Below are 26285 nucleotides of genomic sequence, written 5' to 3'. Positions count from 1 at the left end.
CAAGTCTGCTCAGAAAAAAGGCTGCACATACCTTAATGCTGCTTGTAGCATGAAACCGGTCTCCACACTGAAGATGTCTCATGGTTACCTTCAGAAGTCTTGTGGGAACCAGCGTGGATCTTAGTTACAAATGCTAAGATCATCAAACCTCAGGGCAGAAATCTTCTTCCATATCCCCCTGAGGAAAATAGTACTCACCGGTACCATTTGAAATAAAAAACTTCTTGATTGAAGAAACTAAACTAACACCTCACTTTACCATGTCTTCCTAGTATAACACAGGCAAAGAGAATGACTGGGGGTGGAGGGGAAGGGGAGGGGCTATATATACAGCTCTGCTGTGGTGCTCTTTGCCACTTCCTGTTAGCAGGAGGTTAATATCCCACAAGTAAGGATGAAATCTGTGGACTCGTCATATCTTTGTAAAAGAAATAAATAATGAAAGTAGATTGCAATCATTTTTCACCAGCAATAATGACACATTTTATGCGCTGTTGAAAAGTGAAGTTTTGTGGTTTTTTAAGCTTACGCTTCAGAAAGACATATGGCAGACACACTCAGGCTACGGTAAGCAAATCATCCCAATAGCTCCTGCATCTGGCTCATCCTTACCTTCTTCCTCATCATCTTCAGGTGGCGAGGGGATGTTTGCTCCTTGGGGTCCACACTGTGTCATGCGCACTGATGGGCTGGCTGTGGTTTTGCGCCTCTCTCTCTCAGACTCGCTTTCCAAGCAAACGACCTCATAAAATGTGTCACAGTTATTTTTACGTTCTTTCTTTTCTGTCTGAAAACACAAGAAAAAGAAATCAATTTTGGCACAACCTGTCTGGCTGGTGATATGATTAGAATAAATGACTAAGTTACCAATTCTTTGGAAGAAGTGAATGAGGAATACATAAAAAAAGGAATTTAGGACAAAATGTATCATGATTGCAGATGGACAGGTTCGCAAGTAGTGAACTTGTCCGCCTGCAATCGCCACTTGCAATGCTGCATCATATAGTGAAATTTAACCTTGCACAAAAGGTTTCTTGTGCAATGGCACCTCATGCTGCTGCGCAACCAATTGTCAATCACCCTAACCGCACAAGTTGATCTTGCCACCTCTGACACAAAAGAAGCAGTTTCTGCTTCTTAAATTTGTGGCTGCAGGATCGCTCATTGTTATGGTATCACCAGATATCAAGGGTTAATACCAGATGAAAGATGTCCTGAATATGGGATCAGCAACACACAACCCAGCTAATTCCCCCCAAACATGAGACCAAGCTCCATCTTGAAGGTAAAACAGAAGAATGTCTTTATTGAGGGCTATATGCCCAGTATTTATGCAGAACTCCCCTAGGAGACCAGATGGGGGGTTGGAAGAGAATTGATAGAGGGAAGACGCCCTTTTACAGGATACAACAGAATTACATTACTTAACCAGATAAGCAATTAAACACAAGAAAACAATGGGAGTCCTTTTTCACACCTGGCAGTTTGAACTTTGGAGGTGATTAAACAATGTGAACGCTTATCACTTAAACTTAATTACAGTAAACAATAGCTGCTGCCAGGAAACCTGTCTTTAGAAAATAGCTTCTCAAAGCTGAACAAAGTTAACCCTTCCAGTACTGACAGAGGGGTCTGTCACATGGCTCCCTCCTGGTGGGACACTCCGGCAGACCCGGCTTGACCCTTTGACGGGGGACCAACTTGGGGATGACCGGACTAGGAGGTGGTAGGCATGTCAGTTTGCCGGGACAATCCATTTGCATTCCCGTTATGAGAATTCCTGTCCGTATAAATAAGGATTCAACTTCTTCAGTGCCCAGACCAGGGCTAAACAGTCCTTCAAAATCTCATCGGCTTCTTTACAAGTTTTTTGTACCTGCTCTTTATAGGTATCCACAAGCCCTTCATACTGACGTAGGGTGCCCTTGAGTTGCTGCACCTCACTATGAGCCAGCGTCAGCTTCTCCTCCAGTGTTGCTAAGTTTGTCTTTAATGTTTCATGTTCCACTCTGAAGCTGGTGTTTTCTTCAGTCTGTCGGTGTAGCTTGTCTAGCAGAGATTCCCGTTCTAAACGCGCTTTTTCCTCTGCGCTCCTCTTCTCTCCCGCTAGCACTGTTACGTGATTGTTTAACGTAACCATTTCATCCTCTACTTGACTCTTCTCCTTCATCAGCACATTGTAACGGGACTTCCACGTATCAATGGCGGATAGAGATTTACTGAGCTCAGCGTCCTGGGGCTCAGCAGCAGGTGGGTCAGTCTCTGCGGCACGGATCTGGGCACAGGTAGTCACAGGGTTAACATCGGTGGGACCCATGGGAGCGTAGGCAGAAACAAGGGGGCCCAAGTTATTTCCAAGGAGAACATCAGCAGGTAAGTCCATCATGACCCCCACATTCACATGTCTAGCGCCCACTCCCCAATCCAAATGTACCCGGGCAACAGGTAGGCGGAACACAGCGCCCCATGCTACCCTCAGAGCCACAGTGTCTCCGGTGTGCTGTTTCTCAGACACCAAGTTCTTTTGGAGCAAGGTCATGGTAGCACCAGTATCCCGTAGACCACTGACCTCCTTCCCATTCACTTTAACCAGTTGCCGGTTATACCGGTGGGCAGCTTGCACGGGGTCTGCTTCATGTAGGATGCCCCAGCATTCTTCCTCCTCTACGCAGTGGGCCGCAGGCTGGGGCTTACGTGGGTTTCCGCCGGCGGGTCTTCTCCAGAACTGTGCTTGGTTCGCTGTGTTTAGGGGACACTCTGGTCTTTTGTGCCCTAGTTACTTACATCCAAAGCAACGAATAAGCTGTGAGTAGTCCCGTGAGTTGAACCGGGCTGTCTGAGGATAGTTCGTGGCTGGAGGCCGTGTGGTAGAGCGGTGCGCCGGGGGTTGGTAACTGGTAGCTGCTGGGGTGACTGGGGGTCTGTACTCCACTCTGGCAGGGATCTTAGTGGTAGCAGTGTCCAGTTTGTGGGCATCCGTATAATCATCTGCCAGACGAGCAGCTTCATGCAGGGTGGAGGGTTTACGGTCCCGAACCCACTCTCTAACTCCTGCGGATAATTTGTCGAAGCAATGTTCCAACAGGAATACAGGGAGTGCAGAATTATTAGGCAAGTTGTATTTTTGAGGATTAATTTTATTATTGAACAACAACCATGTTCTCAATTAACCCAAAAAACTCATTAATATCAAAGCTGAATAGTTTTGGAAGTAGTTTTTAGTTTGTTTTTAGTTATAGCTATTTTAGGGGGATATCTGTGTGTGCAGGTGACTATTACTGTGCATAATTATTAGGCAACTTAACAAAAAACAAATATATACCCATTTCAATTATTTATTTTTACCAGTGAAACCAATATAACATCTCAACATTCACAAATATGCATTTCTGACATTCAAAAACAAAACAAAAACAAATCAGTGACCAATATAGCCACCTTTCTTTGCAAGGACACTCAAAAGCCTGCCATCCATGGATTCTGTCAGTGTTTTGATCTGTTCACCATCAACATTGCGTGCAGCAGCAACCACAGCCTCCCAGACACTGTTCAGAGAGGTGTACTGTTTTCCCTCCTTGTAAATCTCACATTTGATGATGGACCACAGGTTCTCAATGGGGTTCAGATCAGGTGAACAAGGAAGCCATGTCATTAGATTTTCTTCTTTTATACCCTTTCTTGCTAGCCACGCTGTGGAGTACTTGGACGCGTGTGATGGAGCATTGTCCTGCATGAAAATCATGTTTTTCTTGAAGGATGCAGACTTCTTCCTGTACCACTGCTTGAAGAAGGTGTCTTCCAGAAACTGGCAGTAGGACTGGGAGTTGAGCTTGACTCCATCCTCAACCCGAAAAGGCCCCACAAGCTCATCTTTGATGATACCAGCCCAAACCAGTACTCCACCTCCACCTTGCTGGCGTCTGAGTCGGACTGGAGCTCTCTGCCCTTTACCAATCCAGCCACGGGCCCATCAAGACTCACTCTCATTTCATCAGTCCATAAAACCTTAGAAACATCAGTCTTGAGATATTTCTTGGCCCAGTCTTGACATTTCAGCTTGTGTGTCTTGTTCAGTGGTGGTCGTCTTTCAGCCTTTCTTACCATGGCCATGTCTCTGAGTATTGCACACCTTGTGCTTTTGGGCATTCCAGTGATGTTGCAGCTCTGAAATATGGCCAAACTGGTGGCAAGTGGCATCTTGGCAGCTGCACGCTTGACTTTTCTCAGTTCATGGGCAGTTATTTTGCGCCTTGGTTTTTCCACACGCTTCTTGCGACCCTGTTGACTATTTTGAATGAAACGCTTGATTGTTCGATGATCACGCTTCAGAAGCTTTGCAATTTTAAGAGTGCTGCATCCCTCTGCAAGATATCTCACTATTTTTGACTTTTCTGAGCCTGTCAAGTCCTTCTTTTGACCCATTTTGCCAAAGGAAAGGAAGTTGCCTAATAATTATGCACACCTGATATAGGGTGTTGATGTCATTAGACCACACCCCTTCTCATTACAGAGATGCACATCACCTAATATGCTTAATTGGTAGTAGGCTTTCGAGCCTATACAGCTTGGAGTAAGACAACATGCATAAAGAGGATGATGTGGTCAAAATACTCATTTGCCTAAAAATTCTGCACTCCCTGTAGCTGCAGCACCTCTTCCCCGGATACGGTTTGGCACCCCGCCATCCAGTGAGCTGCTGTGCGGTGCACCTTACATGCCCACTCGACGTAGGAATCTCCAGCTTGTTTAACAGTGTCTCTGAACCGTCTCCTGTATGCCTCCGGTGTAATCGCATACCTGGAGAGCAGAGCCTCTTTTACAGTATTATAATCCCCGACTTCCTCATCTGGAATGGCCCGAAAAACCTCGCTGGCCCGGCCGGATAATTTTGCGGATAATATCATGACCCAGTCCTCTGCGGGTACCTTGTATAGGGCACATTGCCTCTCAAAATCCACAAGGTACCCATTAATCTCTCCTTCTGTTTCCAGGAAGTTTTAAAAAGCTGCAAAATGTACTTTTCTCTTTTCCACTGGGGTTGCTGTGACTTGGGCTGCTGCAGCGCTGCTTTGGCGAAGTAGGTTGGCCTCCACAGCGGCTATGACCCGGTCGATAATTTCTGTAGTCGGGTTGGGGCCATAATGTGCCAGTCTTATTTTAACCGCCCGGTCAAAGCTTGCTTCTTCGGGGGTTCTGTCTGATATGCTGGGCCCATTGGTTCCTTCGGTCCCTGGTACTCCGTCAATCTCGGTCAGTATTGTAATAATCTCCCTCTTCCTGAGGTTACTGGCTTGTCGGCCCCGTTGTTCTAGCAGGTCTTTAAGGGTAGCCTCTTTTCAGCCTTTCATACGGTACTCCCCTTAGGTCTGGATGTGTAGTTGCTCTTCTGGGCGATGAGGATCATCCCGTTGCTTGCCACCAATTGTTATGGTATCACTGGATATCAAGGGTTAATACCAGATGAAAGATGTCCTGAATATGGGATCAGCAACACACAACCCAGCTAATTCCCCCCCAAACATGAGACCAAGCTCCATCTTGAAGGTAAAACAGAAGAATGTCTTTATTGAGGGCTATATGCCCAGTATTTATGCAGAACTCCCCTAGGAAACCAGATGGGGGGTTGGAAGAGATTAGATAGAGGGAAGACGCCCTTTTACAGGATACAACAGAATTACATTACTTAACCAGATAAGCAATTAAACACAAGAAAACAATGGAGTCCTTTTTCACACCTGGTGGTCTGAACTTTGGAGGTGATTAAACAATGTGAACGCTTATCACTTAAACTTAATTACAGTAAACAATAGCTGCTGCCAGGAAACCTGTCTTTAGAAAATAACTTCTCAAAGCTGAACAAAGTTAACCCTTCCAGTACTGATAGAGGGGTCTGTCACACTCATGCTCTGCATATCCTCAAAAGCTGAGAATCAAGCTTAAAGGGACAGTCTAGTCAAAATTAAACTGTCATGAGTCTGATAGGGCATATCATTTTAAACAATTTACTTTTATAATCAATTTTGCTTTGTTCTCTTGGTATTCTTAGTTGAAAGCAAACCTAGGTAGCCTCATATGCCAATTTCTAAGCCATTGAAGGCCGCCTCTTATCTGAATGCATTTGGACAGTTTTTCACCACTAGAGGGCGTTAGTGTGTCATATAGATAACACTGTGCTCATGCCCGTGGAGTTACCTAGGAGTCAGCACTGATTGGCTAAAATGCAAGTCTGTCAAAAGCAACAAAATATGAGGGGGTGCTCTGTTATAATACTATATATAAATAGATTGCATATATAAGAAATATATAAAAATATAAATAAATTGTCTATACAAACAATATATGATATTTAACAAATATAAAACTATATAGTCCAATAGAATCAGGTAATAGAAGTCCCAATAAAAGTCCCAATTGAAATATTGGAGTGGGAACTGTGTATATAATCCAACTATACTTGTGGAATAGAATGGAATGGCTGCTCTCCTCCACACAGACGTATCCAGGTGTAGCTATAAAAGAAACAGAAGACAGAGGGGCCCCTCATGTGTGTATCAGCATATCAATGGTGAATGGAACAAAATGCAAACCAAATGGGTACTCACATTTGGTGCGAGTACCCTTATGTACTGGTAGAAGCCGGCTAGTAACTTGGGGTGTAACCAGCTAACCCTCTCCAGGAATAAGGTGGATAATATAGATGCACACTAACCCACTCGGTGTGCGGGTGGATCTCAATTCTTCAGATGTCTGGAACAGTGGCAGTGCCACTCAAAAAGGAGCTATCACGATGCTTGTATTAAAACAATTTGTTTATTTAAAAACAAGTGACAAGCAGTGATTACTAGTAGTGGTAATCCCTGTAGTATGACGTGTCCCCAATAAAACCTTCTGCTCTAAATTACGTATTAATTCAACTACGCCCAGAATGGGTGTGGTCTATAGCCGTAGAAGTCTAAATGGAGATTTAGCTACAAATATCCTAATCCCTTATGGACAATACTACGGGATGGATCGAGAGCCTACTATTTGCAGGATGTGTAAATACATCCTAATTAAAGGTTCCCATTATTGGAAAATCATATCTTGAATTAGTTTTTAATTTTTTTGACACAATCCAAATTTATGTTTCAAATATATCATGCCAAAGCCTGTTATGAATGAGAACACTTTGGGTTACTCATTGGAGTTTACTGACTAACGGATTTCTTATTTTTTATTGTTTGTTTTATTTGTGAATGGTTTAGCTACATGTTGCTGTTGGTTACCAATCAATGAATTATGCACTTTTGTATACAGACACACCCATTAGAGGTGTGCATTACCTCGCCATTGGTTAGAACTTGTCAGTTGTAAGGTGCTTTATATCTAATGAAACAGCCGATGCTAAGGCTGAGAAATGCGTTGTATAGACAGAGTACATTTGGTATATGTCCTCTGTAATCACTGCTTGTCACTTGTTTGGAATTGTTTTTAAATAAACAAATTATTTTAATACAAGCATCGTGATAGCACCTTTTTCAGACATCTGAAAGAATTGAGATCCACCCGCACACCAAGTGGGTTGGTGTCATCTACATTATCCACCTTCTTCCTGGAGAGGGTTAGCTGGTACACCCCAAAATACTAGCCTACTTCTACCAGTACATAAGTGTACTCGGACCAAATGTGAGTACCCATTCGCTTTCAATTTTGTTCCATTCACCATTGATATGCTGATACACACATGAGGGGCCCCTCTGTCTTGTTTATTTTATAAGTCTGTCAAAAGAACTGAGATAAGGGGGCAGTCTGCAGAGTCTTAGATACAAGGTAATTACAGAGGCAATACGTGTATTAATATAGCTGTGTTGGTTATGCAAAACTGTGGTATGTGGGTAATAAAGAGATTATCTATCTTTTTAAACAATAACAATTCTTGAGTAGACTGTCCCTTTAAATAAAGGGACAAATCCTGAAATGGTTACCTTACCTCATAAATTTCTTTCCGGATACGGAGAGTCCACAACGTCATTCAATTACTAGTGGAAATATCTTTCCTGGCCAGCAGGATGAGGCAAAAAGCACCACAGCAAAGCTGTACAGTATTACTCCCCTACCCAAAAGGAAAACAAAATTTATGCTTACCTGATAAATTTCTTTCTCTTGTGGTGTATCCAGTCCAAGGGTTCATCCATTACTTGTGGGATACCAATACCAAAGCTTTAGGACACGGATGAAGGGAGGGACAAGGCAGGCACTTAAACGGAAGGCACCACTGCCTGTAAGACCTTTCTCCCAAAAATAGCCTCCGAGGAAGCAAAAGTATCAAATTTGTAGAATTTAGAAAAAGTATGAAGTGAAGACCAAGTCGCCGCCTTACAAATCTGTTCAACAGAGGCCTCATGTTTAAAAGCCCATGTGGAAGATACCGCTCTAGTAGAATGAGCTGTAATTCTTTCAGGAGGCTGCTGGCCAGCAGTCTCATAAGCTAAACGGATTATGCTTCTCAGCCAAAAAACAAAATTTATGCTTACCTGATAAATTCCTTTCTCCTGTAGTGTGGTCAGTCCACGGGTCATCATTACTTCTGGGATATTAACTCCTCCCCAACAGGAAGTGCAAGAGGATTCACCCAGCAGAGCTGCAATATAGCTCCTCCCCTCTACGTCACACCCAGTCATTCGACCAAGAACCAACGAGAAAGGAGAAGCCAAAGGGTGCAGTGGTGACTGGAGTATAATTTAAAAAATTTAGACCTGCCATAAAAAACAGGGCGGGCCGTGGACTGACCACACTACAGGAGAAAGGAATTTATCAGGTAAGCATAAATTTTGTTTTCTCCTGTTAAGTGTGGTCAGTCCACGGGTCATCATTACTTCTGGGATACCAATACCAAAGCTAAAGTACACGGATGACGGGAGGGACAGGCAGGCTCTTTATACGGAAGGAACCACTGCCTGAAGAACCTTTCTCCCAAAAACAGCCTCCGAAGAAGCAAAAGTGTCAAATTTGTAAAATTTGGAAAAAGTATGAAGAGAAGACCAAGTTGCAGCCTTGCAAATCTGTTCAACAGAAGCCTCATTCTTAAAGGCCCAAGTGGAAGCCACAGCTCTAGTAGAATGAGCTGTAATTCTTTCAGGAGGCTGCTGTCCAGCAGTCTCATAGGCTAACCGTATTATGCTACGAAGCCAAAAAGAGAGAGAGGTAGCCGAAGCTTTTTGACCTCTCCTCTGACCAGAATAAACGACAAACAGGGAAGACGTTTGTCGAAAATCCTTAGTTGCCTGTAGATAAAATTTCAGGGCACGGACTACATCTAGATTGTGTAGTAGACGTTCCTTCTTCGAAGAAGGATTAGGACACAAAGATGGGACAACAATCTCTTGATTGATATTCCTGTTAGTGACCACCTTAGGTAAGAACCCAGGTTTAGTACGCAGAACTACCTTGTCTGAATGAAAAATCAGATAAGGAGAATCACAATGTAAGGCAGATAACTCAGAGACTCTTCGAGCCGAGGAAATAGCCATTAAAAACAGAACTTTCCAAGATAACAGCATGATATCAATGGAATGAAGGGGTTCAAACGGAACACCCTGTAAAACATTAAGAACTAAGTTCAAACTCCATGGTGGAGCAACAGTTTTAAACACAGGCTTGATCCTAGCTAAAGCCTGACAAAAAGCTTGAACGTCCGGAACTTCTGACAGACGTTTGTGTAAAAGAATGGACAGAGCTGAAATCTGTCCCTTTAAGGAACTAGCGGATAAACCCTTTTCTAAACCTTCTTGTAGAAAAGACAATATCCTAGGAATCCTAACCTTACTCCATGAGTAACTCTTGGATTCGCACCAATATAAGTATTTACGCCATATTTTATGGTAAATCTTTCTGGTAACAGGCTTCCTAGCCTGTATTAAGGTATCAATAACTGACTCAGAAAAACCACGTTTTGATAAAATCAAGCGTTCAATTTCCAAGCAGTCAGCTTCAGAGAAATTAGATTTTGATGTTTGAAGGGACCCTGGATCAGAAGGTCCTGTTTCAGAGGTAGAGACCAATGTGGACAGGATGACATGTCCACTAGATCTGCATACCAAGTCCTGCGTGGCCATGCAGGCGCTATTAGAATCACTGATGCTCTCTCCTGTTTGATTCTGGCAATCAATCGAGGAAGCATCGGGAAGGGTGCAAACACATAAGCCATCCCGAAGGTCCAAGGTGCTGTCAAAGCATCTATCAGAACCGCTCCCGGATCCCTGGATCTGGACCCGTAACGAGGAAGCTTGGCGTTCTGTCGAGACGCCATGAGATCTATCTCTGGTTTGCCCCAACGTCGAAGTATTTGGGCAAAGACCTCCGGATGAAGTTCCCACTCCCCCGGATGAAAAGTCTGACGACTTAGGAAATCCGCCTCCCAGTTCTCCACTCCCGGGATGTGGATTGCTGACAGGTGGCAAGAGTGAGACTCTGCCCAGCGAATTATCTTTGATACTTCCATCATTGCTAGGGAGATTCTTGTCCCTCCCTGATGGTTGATGTAAGCTACAGTCGTGATGTTGTCCGACTGAAACCTGATGAACCCCCGAGTTGTTAACTGGGGCCAAGCCAGAAGGGCATTGAGAACTGCTCTCAATTTCAGAATGTTTATTGGCAGGAGACTCTCCTCCTGATTCCATTGTCCCTGAGCCTTCAGAGAATTCCAGACAGCGCCCCAACCTAGTAGGCTGGCGTCTGTTGTTACAATTGTCCAGTCTGGCCTGCTGAATGGCATCCCCCTGGACAGATGTGACCGAGAAAGCCACCATAGAAGAGAATTTCTGGTCTCTTGATCCAGATTCAGAGTAGGGCACAAATCTGAGTAATCCCCATTCCACTGACTTAGCATGCACAATTGCAGCGGTCTGAGATGTAGGCGTGCAAAGGGTACTATGTCCATTGCCGCTACCATTAAGCCGATCACCTCCATGCATTGAGCTACTGACGGGTGTTGAATAGAATGAAGGACACGGCATGCATTTTGAAGCTTTGTTAACCTGTCTTCTGTCAGGTAAATCTTCATTTCTACAGAATCTATAAGAGTCCCCAAGAAGGGAACTCTTGTGAGTGGAAAGAGAGAACTCTTCTTTTCGTTCACCTTCCATCCATGCGACCTTAGAAATGCCAGTACTAACTCTGTATGAGACTTGGCAGTTTGAAAGCTTGAAGCTTGTATCAGAATGTCGTCTAGGTACGGAGCTACCGAAATTCCTCGCGGTCTTATTACCGCCAGAAGAGCACCCAGAACCTTTGTGAAGATTCTTGGAGCCGTAGCCAATCCGAATGGAAGAGCTACAAACTGGTAATGCCTGTCTAGGAAGGCAAACCTTAGATACCGGTAATGATCTTTGTGAATCGGTATGTGAAGGTAAGCATCCTTTAAATCCACTGTGGTCATGTACTGACCCTTTTGGATCATGGGTAAGATTGTCCGAATAGTTTCCATTTTGAACGATGGAACTCTTAGGAATTTGTTTAGGATCTTTAAATCCAAGATTGGCCTGAAAGTTCCCTCTTTTTTGGGAACCACAAACAGATTTGAGTAAAACCCTTGTCCTTGATCCGACCGCGGAACCAGATGGATCACTCCCATTAGTAAAAGATCTTGTACACAGCGTAGAAACGCCTCTTTCTTTATTTGGTTTGTTGACAACCTTGACAGATGAAATCTCCCTTTTGGGGGAGAGGATTTGAAGTCCAGAAGGTATCCCTGAGATATGATCTCTAACGCCCAGGGATCCTGGACATCTCTTGCCCAAGCCTGGGCGAAGAGAGAAAGTCTGCCCCCCACTAGATCCGTTCCCGGATCGGGGGCCCTCAATTCATGCTGTCTTAGGGGCAGCAGCAGGTTTCCTGGCCTGCTTGCCCTTGTTCCAGGACTGGTTAGGTCTCCAGCCTTGTCTGTAGCGAGCAACAGCTCCTTCCTGTTTTGGTGCAGAGGAAGTTGATGCTGCTCCTGCTTTGAAATTACGAAAGGAACGAAAATTAGACTGTCTAGCCTTAGGTTTGGCTCTGTCTTGAGGCAATAACTCTCCCCTCGTTGTTTGGAAATACTTTTCAAAGTAATTTACAAATAATATGAAAACGTACTGTGCCTTTAAGAAGCCTTTATGACAGTTGAGAAATAATAAACTGAGAAACTATAACATCAAATCTTTTCCGGTAAAAACACAATTTTAGCAAAGGATTGCCCCCATTAGCAATGGATAACTAACCCTGATAGCAGAAAAAAAGTACAGAAATAAACGTTTTTTATCACAGTCAGCTACAATCTCACAGCTCTGCTGTGAGTGATTACCTCCCTCAAAATAAGTTTTGAAGACCCCTGAGCTCTGTAGAGACGAACCGGATCATGCAGGGAAGACAAGAGACTTCTGACTGAATTTTTTGATGCGTAGTGAGGGAGATCAGTAAACTGTCTTAAATTAAATAAAACGACTGCCAAGTGGAAAAAAACAGTGCCCAAAACATTTTTTCACCCAGTACCTCAGAAAATTAAACGATTTAACATGCCAGCAAAAACATTTAACATCAAATAAATGAAATGTCATTAGAAAGCCTGTTGCTAGTCACTGCAAATTAGGCTAAAGTCTTATGCATACAGTATTATCCCAGTGAAGTGCCATTCCCCAGAATACTGAAGTGTAAAATATACATACATGACAGCCTGATACCAGTTGCTACTACTGCCTTTAAGGCTGAGCTTACATTATATCGGTATGGCAGAATTTTCTCAGTCAATTCCATTGTCAGAAAATAATATGCTGCTACATACCTCTTTGCAGATTAACCTGCCCGCTGTCCCCTGATCTGAAGTTTACCTCACTCCTCAGATGGCCGAGAACAGCAATATGATCTTAACTACGCCGGCTAAAATCATACAAAAAACTCAGGTAGATTCTTCTTCAAATTCTACCAGAGAAGGAACAACACACTCCGGTGCTGTTATAAAATAACAAACTTTTGATTGAAGGTATAAAACTAAGTATAATCACCACAGTCCTCTCACACGTCCTATCTATTAGTTGGGTGCAAGAGAATGACTGGGTGTGACGTAGAGGGGAGGAGCTATATAGCAGCTCTGCTGGGTGAATCCTCTTGCACTTCCTGTTGGGGAGGAGTTAATATCCCAGAAGTAATGATGACCCGTGGACTGACCACACTTAACAGGAGAAAGAAGCCTTTTGGCCTCTCCTCTTTCCAGAATAGACAACAAATAATGCAGATGTTTGACGAAAATCCTTAGTAGCTTGCAAATAAAACTTTAAAGCACGAACCACGTCAAGATTGTGTAACAGACGTTCCTTCTTTGAAGAAGGATTAGGACACAGTGACGGAACAACAATTTCCTGATTGATATTCTTATTAGATACCACCTTAGGAAGAAACCCAGGTTTGGTACGCAAAACTACCTTATCTGCATGGAAGATCAGATAAGGGGAATCACACTGTAAGGCAGATAACTCTGAAACTCTTCGAGCCAAAGAGATAGCTACTAGGAACAGAACTTTCCAAGATAAAAGCTTGATATCTATGGAATGCAAAGGTTCAAACGGTACCCCTTGAAGAACTTTAAGAACTAAATTTAAACTCCATGGCTGAGCAACAGGTTTAAACACAGGCCTGATTCTAACCAAAGCCTGATAAAACGCCTGAACGTCTGGAACATCAGCCAGACGCTTGTGCAAAAGAATAGACAGAGCAGAAATCTGTCCCTTTAAGGAACTAGCCGATAATCCCTTTTCCAATCCTTCTTGGAGAAAAGATAATATCCTAGGAATCCTGACCTTACTCCACGAGTAACCCTTGGATTCACACCAATGAAGATATTTACACCATATCTTATGATAGATTTTCCTGGTGACAGGCTTTCGAGCCTGAATTAAGGTATCAATGACCGACTCAGAGAAACCACGTTTTGATAAAATCAAGCGTTCAATCTCCAAGCAGTCAGACGCAGAGAAATTAGATTTGGATGTTTGAATGGACCTTGGAGTAGAAGGTCCTGCCTCAGCGGCAGAGTCCATGGTGGAAAGGATGACATGTCCACCAGATCTGCATACTAAGTCCTGCGTGGCCACGCAGGTGCTATCAAAATCACCGAAGCTCTCTCCTGCTTGATCTTGGCAATCAGACGAGGGAGGAGAGGAAATGGTGGAAACACATAAACCAGGCTGAAGGACTAGAGCATCTATCAGCGTTGCCTGGGGATCCCTTGACCTGGACCCGTAACGAGGAAGCTTGGCGTTCTGACGAGACGCATTCAGATCCAGTTCTGGTTTGCCCCATAGTTGAATCAGCTGGGCAAATACCTCCAGATGGAGCTCCCACTCCCCCGGATGAAAAGTCTGCCGACTTAGAAAGTCCGCCTCCCAGTTCTCTACTCCTGGGATATGGATAGCTGAGAGATGGCAAGAGTGAACCTCTGCCCAAAGAATTATCTTGGAAACCTCCATCATTGCCAGGGGACTCCTTGTTCCCCCCTGATGGTTGATATAGGCTACAGTCGTGATATAATCTGACCGCAGCTAGTTGAGGCCAAGCCTGAAGAGCATTGAATATCGCTCTTATCTCCAGAATGTTTATCCACAAACCCTGAGCCTTCAGGGAATTCCAGACTGCACCCCAGCCCAGAAGGCTGGCATCTGTCTTCACTATAGTCCACTCTGGCCTGCGGAAACTCATTCCCCTGGACAGATGGACCCGGGATAACCACCAGAGAATAGAATCCCTGGTCTCTTGATCCAGATTTAACATAGGAGACAAATCTGTGTACTCCCCATCCCACTGATTGAGCATGCAAAGTTGCAGTGGTCTGAGGTGTAGGCGGGCAAACGGAACTATGTCCATTGCCGCTACCATCAGGCCGATCATTTCCATACACTGAGCCACTGATGGCCGAGAAGTGGAATGAAGAGCACGGCAAGAAGTTAGAAGCTTTGATATCCTGACCTCTGTCAGAAAAAATTTCATTTCTACTGAATCTATCAGAGTTCCTAGGAAGGAAACTCTTGTGAGAGGGGAGAGTGAACTCTTTTCTCTGTTCACCTTCCACCCGTGAGACCTCAGAAAGGTCAGAACAATGTCCGTATGGGACTTGGCGACTTGAAAAGTCGACGCCTGGATCAGGATGTCGTCTAGGTAAGGAGCCACCGCTATGCCCCGCGGCCTTAGAACCGCCAGTAGAGACCCTAGAACCTTCGTAAAGATTATTGGCGCCGTGGCTAATCCGAAGGGAAGAGCCACAAACTGGTAATGCCTGTCTAGGAAGGCGAACCTGAGGAACTGATGATGATCTCTGTGAATCGGAATGTGGAGATAAGCATCCTTTAAGTCCACGGTAGTCATATATTGACCCTCCTGGATCATAGGGGGGATGGTTCGGATTGTCTCCATCTTGAAAGATGGGAACCTGAGAAATTTGTTTAGGATCTTGAGATCCAAGATTGGTCTGAATGTTCCTTCTTTTTTGGGAACTATAAACAGGTTTGAATAGAAACCCTGCTCCTGTTCCTCCCTTGGAACTGGGTGGATCACTCCCATAACCAGTAGGTCTTGAACGCAACGTAAGAATGCCTCTCTCTTTATCTGGTTTGCAGATAGTTGTGAGAGGTGAAATCTCCCCTTTGGAGATGAACCTTTGAATTCCAGAAGATATCCCTGGGAAACAATCTCTAGTGCCCAGGGATCCTGGACGTCTCTTGCCCAAGCCTGATCGAAGAGAGAAAGTCTGCCCCCTACTAGATCCGGTCCCGGATCGGGGGCTACTCCTTCATGCTGTCTTAGAGGCAGCAGCAGGTTTTTTGGCCTGCTTCCCCTTGTTCCAAGCCTGGTTAGGTCTCCAGACTGGTTTGGACTGGGTGAAATTTCCCTCTTGTTTTGCATTAGAGGAAGCTGAAGCTGCGCCACTCTTGAAGTTTCGAAAGGAACGTAAATTATTCTGTTTGGTCCTTAACTTATTGGACCTATCCTGAGGAAGGGCGTGACCTTTTCATCCAGTAATATCAGAAATGATCTCCTTCAGACCAGGCCCGAATAGGGTCTGTCCCTTGAAGGGGATGTTAAGAAGCTTAGACTTTGAAGTAACGTCTGCTGACCAGGACTTAAGCCATAGCGCCCTCCGCCCCAGTATGGCAAAACCTGAATTCTTAGCCGTTAGCTTGGTTAAATGAAAAACGGATTCAGATATAAAGGAATTAGCTAACTTAAGAGCTTTAATCCTGTCTAAAATATCATCTAACGGGGTCTCCACCTGTAGAGCCTCCTCAAGAGACTCGAACCAAAAAGGCGCTGCAGCAGTAACTGGGGCAATGCATGCAAGAGGCTGGAGAACAAAACCTTGATGTATAAAATTTTTCTTAAGGAGACCCTCCAATTTTTTATCCATAGGATCTAGGAAAGCACAACTGTCCTCGACGGGGATAGTTGTACGCTTAGCTAGGGTAGAGACTGCTCCCTCCACCTTAGGGACCGTCTGCCACGAGTCCCGTATGGCAGCATCTATGGGAAACATCTTCTTAAAAGCAGGAGGGGGAGAGAACGGCACACCTGGTCTATCCCATTCCTTAGTAATAATTTCCAAAAACCTCTTAGGGACTGGAAAAACATCAGTGTAAACAGGCACTGCAAAGTATTTGTCCATCTTACACAATTTCTCTGGAAGTACAATGGGTTCACAGTCATCCAGAGTCGCTAAAACCTCCCTAAGCAATAAGCGGAGGTGTTCAAGCTTAAATTTAAACGCTGTCATTTTAGAGTCAGACTGAAGCAACGCCTTCCCTGAATCTGAAATGTCACCCACAGATAGAAGCTCTCCTGCCTCGGCTTCTGAGTATTGTGAGGGTATATCGGACACAGTTATTAAAGCGTCAGAAAGCTCTGTATTTGTTCTAGCCCCAGAGCTGTCTAGCTTTCCTTGTAACCCTGGCAGTTTGGACAATACCTCTGAGAGGGTAGCATTCATAACTGCCGCCATGCCCTGTAAGGTAAAAGAATTAGACGCGCTAGATGTACTTGGCGTCACTTGAGCGGGAGTTATAGGTTCTGACACATGGGGAGAGCTAGATGGCATAATCTCCCTTTTTTCAGTCAGAGAATCCTCTGGAGATAAATCTTTAAGCGCCATAATATGGTCTTTATAGTTTATAGAAATTTCAGTACATTTGGTACACATTCTAAGAGGGGGTTCCACATTGGCTTCCAAACATATTGAACAAGGAGTTTCCTCTATGTCAGACATGTTTAACAGACTAGTAATGAGACAAGCAAGCTTGGAAAACACTTTAATAAATGTGAAACAGCAATAAAATAAAAACGTTACTGTGCCTTTAAGAGAAAAAAACTAGCACTTAAACTGCAAAACAGTGTAAAAATATAGTAAAGTCTTTGAAATTTTTACAGTATGTGTAAGGGACTAAAGCAACATTGCACCCACTTGCAAATGGATGATTAACCCCTTAAAAAAAAAAACGGATTTAAAAACGTCAACCACCGGTAAAAAACAGTTAAGCACCTTGCCACAGCTCTGCTGAGGCTCCTACCTGCCTTCAAATACGATTTAGGGAAGAAATAAACCCTCTACAGTGGTCCTCAGATGCCAGAGGACTCCTCTAGGGAAGCTGGATTTCTCAGTCTGAAGGAAACTGCGCATCTAGAGCGTGAAAATAGGCCCCTCCCACCATGTACTGGATGCCAGAGGGGCCTTAAGAAAATACTCCTAGGAGTATCTGACTAGCCATGTGGAAAACTAGGCCCTAAATAAAGACTTATCTCCCTCAGAGAAAAAACGTCCTATTTATGAAACATGTAAACGTTTTGTCACTAAGTAATATGAGAATTAACATGAGTATTACCCTGTTTTGTAAGCATGATCCCAGTCGCTGTTAAATCACTGCATCTAGCTTACCTCAAATACACAAGGCTCTGTCAGCATTTTCTAGAATTTATTCATCTCTCTAGAAATAAAAATACTGAACATACCTCAAAGCAGGTAATCTGCAGACCGTTCCCCCAACTGAAGTTTTCCCATACTCTTCAGTTATGTGTGAGAACAGCAATGGACCTTAGTTACAAACCGCTAAGATCATCAACCTCCAGGCAGAATTCTTCTTCTTATTTCTGCCTGAGAGAAAAACAGTACAACGCCGGTATTGTTTAAAAATAACAAACTCTTGATTGAAGGTAAAACTACACTAAGTCACCACATATCTCTTGATACTTCCTATCTTGTCGAGAGTTGCAAGAGAATGACTGGAGGTGGGGGTTAGGGGAGGAGCTATATAGACAGCTCTGCTGTGGGTGTCCTCTTGCAACTTCCTGTTGGGAAGGAGAATATCCCACAAGTAATGGATGAACACGTGGACTGGATACACCTTACAAGAGAAATGGGAAAAGGAATAACACAAAGGTGTAGAGGTGCCTGGGGTTTAGTCACAAAGAACTGTCTTAAATAAGGGTGGAGTCGTGGACTCTCCATATCCGGAAAGAAAGAAATTTATCAGGTAAGCATACATTTTATTTTCTTTCCTAAGATATGGAGAGTCCACAATGTCATTCAATTACTAGTGGGAACCAATACCCAAGCTACAGGACACTGAATGAATAGGGAGGGAGAACAAGACAGGCAGACCTAAACAGAAGGCACCACCGCTTGAAGAACCTTTCTCCTAAAAGTATTACATTTGGAAAAAGTATGCAGAGAGGACCAAGTTGCAGCCTTGCAAATCTGTTCCACAGAAGCTCCATTTTTGAAAGCACAAGAAGATGAGACAGCCCTAGTGGAATGAGCTGTAATTCTCTCAGGAGGCTGCTGTCCAACAGTCTCATAAGCAAAATGAATCATACTTCTCAACCAAATGGAAAGAGAAGTAGCAGTAGCCTTCTGACCCTTACGCTTCCCAGAGAAACAAACAAACAGGGCAGAAGACTGGCAAAAATCCTTAGACGCCTGTAGATAGAATCTTAGAGCACGCACAACATCCAAATTGTGCAACAGACGTTTCTTATGAAAAGAAGGATTAGGACAGAGAGAAGGAACAACAATTTCCTGATTAATATTTGTAACCAAAATCACCTTAGGGAGAAACTCTAATTTAGTACAAAGAACTACCTTATCCGCATGAAAGATAAGGTAAGGCGAATCAAACTGCAAAGCCGAGAGTTCTGAAACACTCCGAGCAGAAGAGATAGCAATAAGAAACAAAACCTTCCAAGATAACAACTTAATATCTATGGAATGCATAGACTCAAACGGGGTCTGCTGCAAAACTCTAAGAACAAGATTAAGACTCCAAGGAGGAGTAACAGGTTTAAACAGAGGCCTGATTCTGGCCGTGGCCTGACAAAAAGATCAAACATCTGGCACATCCGCCAGACGTTTGTGTAAGAAAATAGATAATGCAGAAATCAGACCTTTCAGAGTACTGACTGACGACCTTTTCTCCAGACCTTCTTGAAGAAAAGACAAAATCCTACGAATCCTGACCCTACTCCAAGAGTAGCCCTTCGATTGACACCAACAAAGGTATTTACACCATACCGTTTCTTGTGGAAGGAGTGCAAACGGAGGAAACAGATAAGCTAGATGGTACACCCAAGGAACCGCAAGAATATATCAGAGCGGCCTGCATATCTCTTGACCTTGAACCATAACTTGGAAGCTTGGCGTTATGCCGAGATACTATCAGATCCAACTCCGGAACCCCCCATGTGAGGGTTAACCTGGAGATCACCTCCGGATGGAGAGCCCACTCCCCCGGATGAAATGTCTGTCTGCTCAGGAAATCCGCATCCCAATTGTCTACTCCTGGAATGTGGATAACAGATAGACAACAATTGTGAGCTTTCGCCCACTGAATAATCCGAGCCTCCTCCTTCATGGCTAAGGAACTTCGAGTTCCTCCCTGGTGGTTGATGTAAGCCAATGAGGTGATGTTGTCCGACTGGAATCTGATAAACCGGGCTAAAGACAACTGAGGCCAAGTCATCAGAGCATTGTAAATCACTCTCAATTCCAAGATGTTTATGGGGAGAGCAGACTCCTCCTGAATCCATAGACCTTGCGCTTTTAACAAGTCTTAGACTGCTCCCCGGCCGAACAGGCTGGCATCTGTGGTCACAATTACCCAGCAAGTTCTCCGGAAGCATGCACCCTGAGACAGATGCTCCTGAGAAAACCACCACGGGAGACAGTCTCTTGCCATTCGATCTAGATCTATCCTCTGGGACAGATCCAAATGGTCTCCATTCCATTGTCTGAGCATGCATAACTGCAGAGCTCTCAAATGGAATCGAGCAAAGGGAATGGTGTCCATGGAAGCGACCATAAGACCAATTACCTCCATACATAGAGCTACTGATGGCCGAACAGAAGACTGAAGAGGTAAGAATCTTGGATTTTCTGACCTCTGTCAGAAAAATTCTCATAGATAGGGAATCTATTATAGTCCCTAAGAAAACCACCCTTGTAGCTGGAACAAGGGAACTCTTTCCCAGATTCACTTTCCAACCGTGGGAACGTAGAAAAGACAACAAGATCTCTGTATGAGAGTTTGCTTGTTGAAAGGATGGCGCCTGAACCAATATATTGTCCAAGTATGGGGCCACAGCAATTCCCAGAGACATGATCACTGCCAAGAGAGCCCCTAGAACCTTTGTGAAAATTCTGGGAGCTGTGGCAAGGCCAAATGGAAGGGTCACAAACTGAAAGTGTTTGTCTAAAAAAGCGAATCTCAGGAATTTGTGATGATCCCTGTGGATGGGAACATGAAGATACACGTCCTTCAGGTCTATAGTTGTCATAAACTGAACCTCTTGAACCAAAGGAAGAATGGAGCAAATGGTTTCCATCTTGAAGGACGGTACCCAGAGAAACTTGTTGAGACACTTTAGATCCAAAATGGGTCGAAAAGTTCCCTCTTTTTTGGGAAGCACAAACAGATTTTAATAAAATCCCAGACCCTGTTCCCTTACTGGAACTGGAACAATCACTCCCAGGGTAAAAAGGTCCTGAAGGCAGTTTAAGAATGCCTCTCTTTTTACCTGGTCTGTTGATAATCTTGAGAGGTGAAATCTGCCCCTAGGAGGGCAAGAATTGAATTCTATTTTGTAACCCTGAGATACTATGTCCACAGCCCAAATATCTGGGACATCTCGTATCCATGTTTGAGAAAACAGGGTATAGTCTACCCCCCACTTGATCCGATCCCGGACCGGGGGCAGAACTTTCATGCTGACTTAGACTCAACAACAGACTTGTTCCAAGATTGGGTTTCCAAGAAGACTTGGACTGTTCCTGCTTGGAAGAGGAAGAAGAAGACTTTTGTTCTCTGAAGTTACGAAAGGAACGAAAATTACTTTGACGTCCTTTAGGTCTATGCTTCTTGTCTTGAGGTAGAAAAGACCCTTTCCCATCCGTAATCTCAGAAATAATTTCTGCCAAACCAGGTCCAAACAAGGTTTTACCCTTGTAAGGAAGAGCCAGAAGCTTGGACTTAGATGTAACATCAGCTGACAAGATTAAAGCCACAAAGCCCTACGGGCTAGGACAGTAAAGACAGGCATCTTGACTCCCAGTCTAATAACTTGCATGTTAGCTTCAGAAATAGAGGAATTGGCTAATTTGAAAGCCTTAATCCTATCTTGGATCTCATCCAACGGAGTCTCTTCTAAAATAGACTCAAACAAGGCATTGCACCAATGCGATGCTGCACTCGCTACTGTGGCAATACAAACTGTAGGTTGCCATTCAAAACCCTGATGAACATACATCTTCAAATAAGCCTCCAGCTTCTTGTCCATGGGATCCTTAAAGGAACAGCTATGCTCTATAGGGATTGTAGTTCTCTTAGCCAGAGTAGAAATAGCACCTTCTACTTTAGGCACCGTGCGCCATGAATCCTTAATGGAGTCAGCAACAGGAAACATCTTTTTAAAGACGGCAGACGGGGAAAAAGGAATCCCTGGCTTCTCCCATTCCTGTGAAATAATCTCTGTCACATGGTCTGGAACAGGAAAAACTTCCACAGAGAAAAGAACATCATAGTATTTATTAAGTTTACTAGATTTCTTAGTGTTGATAACGACAGATGAATCAGAGTCATCAAAAGTAGCCAATACCTCCTTCAACAGTACACAAAGGTGTTCAAGCTTAAATCTGAAGTTTACCTCTTCAGTATCAGGCAAAGGAGTTACACTGTCTGAATCTAAGATTTCACCCTCAGAAGCTACCGAGGTATCCTCCCCATCAGACTTATGACGGAGGACAACCTGCGTATCAGCAGCTAAAACAGACACCTTACTATCTGAAAAGTGTTTAGTTTTCCTCTTGCGTTTTCCCAATACAGGAAAAGCAGATAATGCCGCAGATACCGCATATGAGATACCCCTCCAGGAGATTGAGAGGAACTGCAGACTTGGGACGTTTGAGGAGAAAGCTGTGACATTGCTTTAACAGCATTAACCTAAGAGACTTCATTGGGCTCAGAGGGCAACAATTTATCTTTATTTTGCAAAGCTTTATATAAGCAAACAGCACAGAATTGCATAGGCAAAGCAATTTGTGCCTCAAGGCATAACATGCATCTATCACAAGCAGGGGATTATTAATCCATATCTATATAGCATATAAAAAAATTCCCCCAAGAAAAAACAATTTAGAAAAAATTAAAAAAAAATGTTTGAATACAAAGAAATACTGTCACTTTAAGAGGAACATTTAAACAGCAAAAAAAAAAAAAACAACAATATCAAATACAGGCTGGGGGCAGAGCCTACAACGGTACTGAGCGGTCGCACAGAGCAGGAGCTCTCCCATTTAAACTTTCCTAAATCCGCTCTAATCCCCTTTTATTAGGTCTAACATAATCTATTTCACTCCCTGATTGTCCTTATTACCCCACTAAAGGATTATACCCCAAAGAAGAAACTTTACATCCCCTGGAAGCCCCCCTAACAACAGACACACTACATCGTTACGCTTCTCTGCAGAGGGCTGCCTAGGCAGCACGAACATTCATACCGGGCAAACATACGCCCACAACCATTCACCTACCCGCCAGAGAATCTACCTAACATCATCTGCTGTAACCCTAAGCAGGATTACGACACCCGCTTGCCCTACGCTAGATGCTACGGCTCTGCTGCCTGTCACTGTTCACGGAGCTGCGCGCTCCCCCTCACGGCCAATGCACCTAATTAGAGAGCCTCCCACCACTTACTCCGGAGGAAATCATCTCTCGGCAGCTCAGGAGAGACCCAGTGGCTAATAGCACAGCACGCTCACTGCATACACTGAGCCTCAGCCTACCGGGACAGCCTAACTGCTTTTCGCGCCAACAGCCGCCATCTTGGGTGCTGCGTCACTCTGCAGACTTGGAGGTCCTTCTGCACACGGATGCCCGGACACGATAAGTGCAGGAGTTACCGGGCCTTACCTCCTAGCATCACACCCTAATCTGGATGCCACAAAATTACTGAGTGAGTACTCTTTTTACATTTTGGGGGTAGTGGCTCCTAACAGGACTTGCGGTATAGCGTTGCATAATCCCCTGCAACACCCACAGATATCTTACTCCAGAGGGGCCTATTATTACCACCACATACTGACTTACCTAAACCGCCCTATGTTACTGGGCTCTGCTACATCAACCAATATAGTAAGATACAACGCTGTGTGGAGCTTCAGGGATTCAGGAGTTTAATCACAAACATCACTCCATTCTGTATTGGACTGTATAAAATTTACACAGCACCTCTCACATACCGCTCCTATTACTCCAAGCGACACAGTTATTTACACTAGCCGGAAGTTTTGAGATCCTGCAGGCCTAACAGTCCATACACTGAGAAAATTGTAGCTACCATATACAATTTATTGATGTAATCAGACTGATAATTAAGGTTTTAGCCCCCACACATTAAGAGATAGTACTCAAATCTTCTCCCTGCAATTGGAGTATCAACTCCCTACTCAGGCAACACAGGATTCAATCCCGAAAAGAGGGGGGAACCACAGGAAGATTGACCTTCAAGCAGTCTGACAGGCTGGAGAAGCGGACTCCCTTATTTGCCTCCCTGTTTTCTGACACCAGTTGTTAACTACTCTGACCTAACTAGTAGGTCCCCTCTACACCCTATCCTCAGGAATCTGACTTTCCACTTCAGGGCATAGAGACCTCCTCCTCCCTTTCCTGCTGCCGCAGGTAGGCAGTGGGTCATAACCACTTCCCCTTTGCCCACTTCGCCCAATAAGAGGCACCTCCCCGGGAGTGGGGTCTCCTTCAGAGGCCTTCTTTTCTGAAAAGTCTGATATCACTCTCCAGTCACTCATTAAGTTCCCTCTGCAAGTGGACCCCACCCGCTTCATCCCCAGATTCCACCTTTCGATTTTAGTCTTGCCCAGCCGGGAGACCATGCAGGGCTAAAGGCCTTACGATAGAGGTGCTGGTGTGCCCCCTCTAGACCACACTCCTACCGAGGAAATCACCTTTGCCCTTCTTACAACTACTCCGCAGAGGGTAACTGAACCTAAGGTTTGGTCGACAGGTCTACCAGTATGTCACACGTCATGGGGAAAAAACAGAAACATCAAGAAAACCCCAAAAGAACCTTAACGGACCACTTCCACAGTAAAAATGCCTCAGATCAGGACCTTTGGGAAGACAAATCCAGAGATTCTTCCACGCTTAGTGGCAGAAGCACCAAAGCAGACATCTCACGAAGAGATCATTCAGCACTGTCACAATCAACATTCTTAGACACAATTAAGTCCTTATCGGATAAGTTGGACACCCAATATACCTCCTTACGTCAGGAGCTCAGGCAATCAGTTGGTGAATTAAAATGAGACGTCTCATCACTAGGTGAACGCACTGAAACACTAGAGAAGAAACATGAAAATCTGGAAGTAGATCACGCAAGGACTTTCCAGCAATTCACTCAAATCCTCCGACATAACAACATCAAATATAGATGGGGTTTCCAGTGAAACTATTACTGCAACATCAAGAGCACTCCTACGTGATCACATCTCCAGAGCAGGGTATTAAACTACTTCGCTCTCTAGGTCTATCCTCCTCTCGGGAGACAAACCGAAAAACCATGGAAACCACTAATACCCTGAATCCCTCAGCACCTGACTGGAGCCAACACCAACAGCACACCCACCGGAAAGACAGGTGTGAGACAGCTAAGATATCACTAATTCTGTGAATAAGGCGTCACCTTCCACCTAACAGAAATACTGCTACACAAAGAGGACAGATATCAAAATTTGGGGGTCCTATTCATCTTCAGAGATGACTCCTGACTGTGAGGGAGGTTTAATAAGACCCAGTCTTTCACTGAGCTTACACACGGGTACATACCTTACCCTCACACCAGCTCAGTCTCAGTTGCCCTGAGATTAATATCTACTACTATATTACCTCCTCACCCAGACGGGTGGTCCAGCTGACTTTCACATCTGACTAATTTATGCATAAGTTAACCATGTTTTTCCTTCCAGGATATGTTCTTCTCACCTTCACCCCACAGCTCCTGAAATGACCTTTGGAGGTAACGTAATCCTTTATTTAAGAAGTGAAGTGGAGGTGACTAATTGGTTGATAGTCTCTGAGGCTTTGTTTTTGGTCATACAGAAAATGTCTATTTCAATGTTTTCAGCTTCAGAGTTATTGTTACCCGGTTTCAAGTTTATATTTTACTTTAAAACATAGCCTTCACCTTCCTCAGAGAGGATTACATCTATATACTACCCTCTCAGTCAGTACATTAACGTATCTCCACGGCAAGCTACAGATACCTCCCCAATAGATTCTACATACCTCTACCACTATAATGATTATTATATACCTGTACGAACTCACACTTCGATTTTCACCCGCATTTCAATAACACTCTTAGTTCTATGGTCTGATTGCTCTAGCATAATCACCCGGACACTCAGGCTTGGATACCCCCCTCATATACATGATCTATAATGACTGTCCTACCCTTCAGAAATATATCTTACTCGATTTCCTCCACTCCCCACGGATTTCAATACTCTCTGGAGGGGCGTTCTCACCTCAACTCCCTGTGCACCATCTACCTCATTCACACAACCCTTACCCGACAAATCCCTCACACCCCCTCAGCGAACCTCCTTATTCCTTCATAACAGTGAAGTTGACTTAAAAAGACCAAACTTACACAGCTCCGCCACCCCCCCCCCCCCCCCTTTCCTTTTTTTTTTTTTTTTTTTTTTTTTTTTTAAGGATCCCTTACCC

The 26285-nt window shown here is 44.1% G+C and overlaps 1 protein-coding gene across 1 annotated transcript in view; it reads right to left on the bottom strand.

The window, feature by feature from the left end:
• The window catches only part of RABGAP1 (RAB GTPase activating protein 1), an 831375-nt gene that overhangs the window by 537048 nt on the left and 268042 nt on the right, over positions 1–26285 (bottom strand). The window contains exon 9 of the mRNA XM_053696166.1: positions 613–787. Coding sequence (XP_053552141.1) covers positions 613–787 — 175 coding nt within the window. The remainder of the gene's footprint in view (positions 1–612; positions 788–26285) is intronic.

The sequence above is a fragment of the Bombina bombina genome, chromosome 12 (assembly GCF_027579735.1).
Source record: "Bombina bombina isolate aBomBom1 chromosome 12, aBomBom1.pri, whole genome shotgun sequence".
Classification (NCBI taxonomy): Eukaryota; Metazoa; Chordata; class Amphibia; order Anura; family Bombinatoridae; genus Bombina; species Bombina bombina.
Note: the sequence above shows the minus strand (reverse complement) of the source record. Positions and strands in the feature narration are given on the sequence as shown.